This window comes from Nanorana parkeri, unplaced genomic scaffold (assembly GCF_000935625.1).
Source record: "Nanorana parkeri isolate BGI_ZX_2015 unplaced genomic scaffold, ASM93562v1 scaffold712, whole genome shotgun sequence".
Taxonomy (NCBI): domain Eukaryota; kingdom Metazoa; phylum Chordata; class Amphibia; order Anura; family Dicroglossidae; genus Nanorana; species Nanorana parkeri.
In genome coordinates this window covers 705,730-711,466 of record NW_017306980.1, presented here as the reverse complement: position 1 = coordinate 711,466, position 5,737 = coordinate 705,730, and the positions used below count along the sequence as shown (strand labels likewise).

At 42.3% G+C, this 5,737-nt stretch overlaps 1 protein-coding gene across 1 annotated transcript in view; it reads right to left on the bottom strand.

Annotated features, from left to right (window-relative positions):
• The window catches only part of AGK (acylglycerol kinase), a 56,227-nt gene that overhangs the window by 48,678 nt on the left and 1,812 nt on the right, over window positions 1-5,737 (bottom strand). The window contains exon 2 of the mRNA XM_018563945.1: window positions 1,314-1,436. Coding sequence (XP_018419447.1) covers window positions 1,314-1,423 — 110 coding nt within the window. The 5' untranslated portion in view covers window positions 1,424-1,436. The remainder of the gene's footprint in view (window positions 1-1,313; window positions 1,437-5,737) is intronic.

Here is a 5,737-nt window from a genome sequence, read left to right as displayed (position 1 = left end):
AAAATAGGGACAGATTGTAAGTGATTACCTTGGTGAGAGGGGTGGTGACATGAGCAAGAAGAGAAACTTTAGGGAACCGGTGGTCAGAACTGGTGGAGAGGAAGACTGCAGGACTGTGGCCTAAGTAAAGTATTGCTTTGTTATAAAGTTTTCTTCAACTCTTGTCGCTAAAGGCTGATAGCTGAACGATCCACTTGCTGTTGCATACTCAAAGTTTTCAACAGTTTTTCACACAGACTTGAGTGGCTGCTCATCCAAGACTCTGGGGCTTCCACCACGAACATAGAAAACAAAAGGGAACAGAGCGCCACCTCCGTGTGTAAAATCGTTTATTACAATAAATAAAACAAGGGATATATTTACTCACAAGCAAACGTTTTCATCACACTTTAAAGTAACATTAAACCCTCAGATTTTTTAACATAAAACAATACTGTAATGTGTGCCTTACTGTAATCCATGGTTGTTTCCCTTCTCTTTGATGCTCTTCCTTTTAAATCTGTATCTGTTCTCATGCTTGGAGAGAACTTCCCTTTTCAGCAGACTGCCTTGTCTCACACGGTGTCTGTGTATCCGTTTGTATAGGCTGTAACCTGAGCCAGCACTACAGGAAGAGGCCTTGAGCTGAAAAGGGAAGTTCTCTCCAAGCATGAGAAAAGATACAGATTTAAAAGGAAGAGCATCAAAGAAAAGGGAAACAACCATGGATTACAGTAAGGCACACATTACAGTATTGTTTTATGTAAAAAAATCTGAGGGTTTAATGTCACTTTAATCAAGATGATTCTGATGTAGGGGGCTTGCCCCTGAAACGCGTCAATCTTGGCTGACTGCAGCCGGTGGACGGTGATGTGACCAGAGGCAACCGTGGTACATAGTCGGGGCAATACCATGTTGGGTTAACAGACAGTGTGCCCCCCTTGTTTGTTGTTAAAGTGTGATGAAAACGTTTGCTTGCGAGTACTTTTATCCCTTGTTTTATTTATTTTAATCAACGATTTTACACACAGAGGTGGTGCTCTGTTCCCTTTTGATTCCTTTGTGATAGCCCACCCCCAACAAAAATGAGCAATATATTCTTCATGAGTTGGGGAAGTGGGGGTAAATGTTAAATATTTTATCACTGCTGGGAGTTAGGCCTTAAACATTCATTTCCTGCAAAAAAACAAAAACAATGTCTCATCAATGCGATACGTCTTCTTCTGAACCGAGCTTTTTGATGTAAAAAAACAATTATGAGATAAAATAACACAAAGGAACGGAAGCTAATGAATGTCTGTACCAAAACATCAGTCTGGGTTTATGATTCATACCAGTATTTGCCGTACATCCAGTGGCCTCCATATGCCAGCAGGCAAAATCCCACCGTACTTTTCTTCCAGTGGTTGCGCAACGTCTTAAAGATACGAACCACCCTCGACATGGCTGTGACCACACTGTACAGAGACAAAGCACAAGCAAGTTCAGTTTCATGACCACAGCATTTAGAGGCTCAGTCCACCCAAGATGCTGAAGAGTTAAACCAGCTGACAGTCTCTTCTATCTCCCAGGGAATCTATTTATTTGATTATTTGATTTCTGCACATTCATTATGGCTATTGCAGAATTCATTTCAATAGGAATTAGGGCTGTGCAAATTAACGATTAATTTCTCGATTAATCGTTAATCTTTTTGATCGATTAATTTTTTTTTGAAACTCTCTGCAGGAGCGCCAGCCAAGGCATTGGCCTATACACATACAGCACAGCAATGAAGTCATACAATGAACTAGGATCACACTAATCCAGCACGTTATTATTCTGAGTTGCCCCACTCAAGCGGCGGCCATATTGAGTGGGGCACGTGAGATTAATAACGTGCTGGATTAGTGTGATCCTAGTCAATTTTATTACTTCATTGCTGTGCTTTATGTGTATAGGCCAATGTAGTTGGATCTGTATGTGCATTATAATTAATCGAAATTAATCAATTAATCGATTAAAAAAAATTTCGATTAATCGAACACAAAAATTTGAATCATTACCAGCCCTAATAGGAATGCACCCCTGACATTTCCCTTTTGAAAAAAAAGAGATTGAAGACACCGAGTCCTAAATCTCTCTTTCTGCAGCCCCAGTTATGAAGGAAAAGGAAGCCTCTATACTGAGTGTTCCTGTCCATTCATAAACTGTGGAGATAGTATGAGTTACTATGTCCACAATCATATATGGACAGGACGTGATGTAGAGCACTTCCTGTTCATTCACAACTGGGGTCACAGTAAGCACTATGTCCTCAGTTATTTACAAACATCAGTGTTTAGAACTGATCACACGGATGTTTGAGCAGTACATTGAAGGATCACATATTTGCTGATCCTCCCCACTCTCCATCCTGAACCTTTTCGCCCCTCCTGCAGCTCTCCTCCCCGTTGTCACTGTCAGTCCTGACAGCTTCTCTATTTCCCTGCTCGGTCGGCCCTCTATCTCCTCTGATCCCCACTGCCTCTGCCGATACAAGTGGGGAGAGCAGCGGGGATCGGAGGGGACGCAGACCGAAGCTTGAAACCGTCACCCAGCGGGAAGGAGAGAAGCTTAGGACGCACCACATTTTCTCCCTTTTTTTTTACCATCGGCATTTTGCCCATAGTACCATTTTCAGCCGAAATTTCGGTGCATCTCCACATTTCTACGAAGGTTTTTATGTCCGGACGAGTTCCCCTTAAAGAGCAGCTCATCACTATACTGCTAATGCTGTCCAGGAAACATTGTCGCTATGCATTTTGAAAGTCAATTTTTCTTTAAACAGCAACTCCAACAATATGACCTACATAACTGCAGCTCAAGCTATTCCAGCAAGCTACGATTTTCTAATACTGGCAAAATATCACATTCCCTGCTTGTGTGATTGGCTCACTGCCTTTCCCCAAATATTCTGTAATCTTCATTTGCTACAACACAGTAATTAGAGAAAAAAAGCCATTATAAAATATTTAAGAATGCCACAGTTGGGATCCAAGATTAATGCTGAGCTCCAGGCAAATATAAAAACGTAATTTGAATTGTAAAGTTTTGTTTAATTTTGGATCGAGTTGGGGAGGGTTAGAACCCCTGTCAGTTTTTTTTAATGGCTGTTTGTTTTCCCATCGGGGAGATTAAGCTGCTCCGTTTGTCCTGTGAACATTGTCACTGGTGCAGAAAGTGATGGGAAATCCAAAAATGTTACAGTTGTCACAAGAACAGGTTAGAGGCGAAATCATCCAATGGGGACACCTATTCTGGTGACAAATGTCTAAAAGATGATTTCCTTCACCTTTTATTTCATGTTACGTCTCTTGGACAGGAAGTGAAGGTAAATCTCCCCAACGGCCAAGTGCCGGTGTTCTGTTGAAATGGCCAACTCATCGAGATCTCCAACTTGTAACGTCACATCCGTTGGAGATTTCGATCAATTGGCCCTAGTGCGCGTACGCCAGTCCTGGCATTTTTACAAGCCTTGTCGACTTGCCAAATTGACCTAAGTGCACCTGTGCGGCCTCGCAATCCTCATCGAGTTCTCCAACTGGAATCACTGCTTGTGCCATCGGAAATTAGGGAACGTGATACTGCTCTTAGGTGGGCGCGCAGGCGCACTGACGGGAGTTGGAGATCTTGACAAGTTGGACATCTCGATAGAACACCGGTTTTACATAAACTTTAATGAATTTATGTCTTTATATAAAAATGTCATTATTTTCATCTGCACCAGGGTAAGTACCAGCATCTGTCTTGCTATCAGCCTCTGTTATTGCCTGCACAGAGCCTTTTAGACTTCAGAGAGGGAAAGAACACTCTAGGAGCCAATACGTTGCAGTCACATGTGCTGAAAGTAAAACACTGCTCCTACCTCCGGTCAGCATGTTTACTTGTGCACTATAGCAAAGGCTGATTCTGCATTCATTGCTGTATAATTTTACACTTTTCCTTTCACTATATTGCACACCACACTTTTGTTTTCTTTTTTACTTCCACCGCTCCAAGCTTGCTCCTGTGATGGACTACACTCAATACAAACTAGTAGTCCATCACTGGAGCCATTTTTTAAAATGTATTTTACTTTTTATATGATTAACCGATTAATCGTACTTAATAATTGGCTAACTAATCGATTTTGAAAATAATCGTTAGCTGCAGCTCTAGTCTTTCATATCTGCCCTCAGTTCTGCTTTAATGCGGGACTTGTGTTGTGTTATCAGGAGTCAGCTGTCAGTGAATACACTACAAGCTGGTTATCTGTGCAGCGAGATCGAGCCAAGGCTCATCGAGGACATTAAAGGACAGTAACATAGTCTCTGCTTATATCGCTTCATGTCACTGCGCTGCCTAACTATGCACGATAGACAAAATCAATGTAAACAGCTTATACACCTGGGTGCTTCATACCAACATGGGCACTGATGTGACCAGGAGAAGAATGTCAGCAATGACAGGACTGCAAGTAGGTAGATCTGCTTTGCTGGCATTTAACAGTCATCTGTACAGCTTAGAGGTACTTCTAAAGTTTTAGAGGGGCACCTCTGCTTGTTGAAGTGAACCTGTCACCAAACAGTTTAAAATAACTCTACATTTGCGACATTCTTGATATTGTAAGACAAAGAAGTATAACAAACAGTGTAAATACAACTATTATGTAATTTGGGAAGTCTGCAAATACATTTTTATTAGAAATGTTTAAATTGTGCTTGATGACCCAGGTGTCATTCCTATTGGTCTATGGTTAGTTGTGAAATGGTCACATAGATACAGCCTAAAGGTAATACCACACAGGTGATTCGGCTGCTGTGGACACACTTTTTTTGGTTAAGCTGATAGTCAGGACAGCATAATAATCAGTTTTGTTAATGGCATTTATTACTCACTGCTGATTGAAGCACTGTACAGGGGGAGTGCCAAAGATCTGAATCACTATGCTGTGTTTGAGAGCAGCGGTCTGACTCTCCAGCGTGCTGCTAGCACAAGGTACTGTAACTCTTGCTGCCAGACCAGAGGGCGTGGCTATGGTGCCATTCACTTCACTGGACCTCCATGCCCCCTCCTGCCCCACATCATAGTGAGCCGGCCGCAATGCAATGCGTTCTGGCCAGAATCAGGCCGGAACGCACTGTGTCTAGTGTGAACGAGGCCTCATGTAATGAAAAAAAAAAATCACATAAATCACAGCTTATCAGCATATTTATTACTCAGGTAAACTGAGCACTGCTGATTGGAGCACTGTGCAGGGCGAAGTGCCGAAGACCTGAGTCACTACGCTGTGTGTGAGAGCAGCGGTCCGACTCTCCACCATGTTGCTAGCACGGGTATTTTAAGTCTTTCTGCAGGGCTTAATAATTTTTTAAAAACACAGATAGAAGAATGTATTAATTACTGTATATGCAGCCTGACTGCATTAATATGATAAATGCGGAAGATTCAAGTAGAACTCTGGGCAAAACTTTTATGACCCCTTGAAGTGGGGCTACCCCCCTGCAATTGGTTAACTGCTCGTTTTTGTCTTGATGCTAAAAAGAGTTACACTCGCCTGAGCTGCTGAGCTGGCTCCCTACTTCTCTGGTTTCTGAATCCTGTCTCCTTCTACACTGCAGCATTGGAATGTTTCTCAGTGCATACACATTGTATAAAGTTTGATGATTTAGCCCGCTGCAGTGGAGAGTGAGAGAGCCCAGAAGGACCGGCCTAAGAACAAGCTGGCTCTGCGTTTCAGGTGAGTGTATATATATAT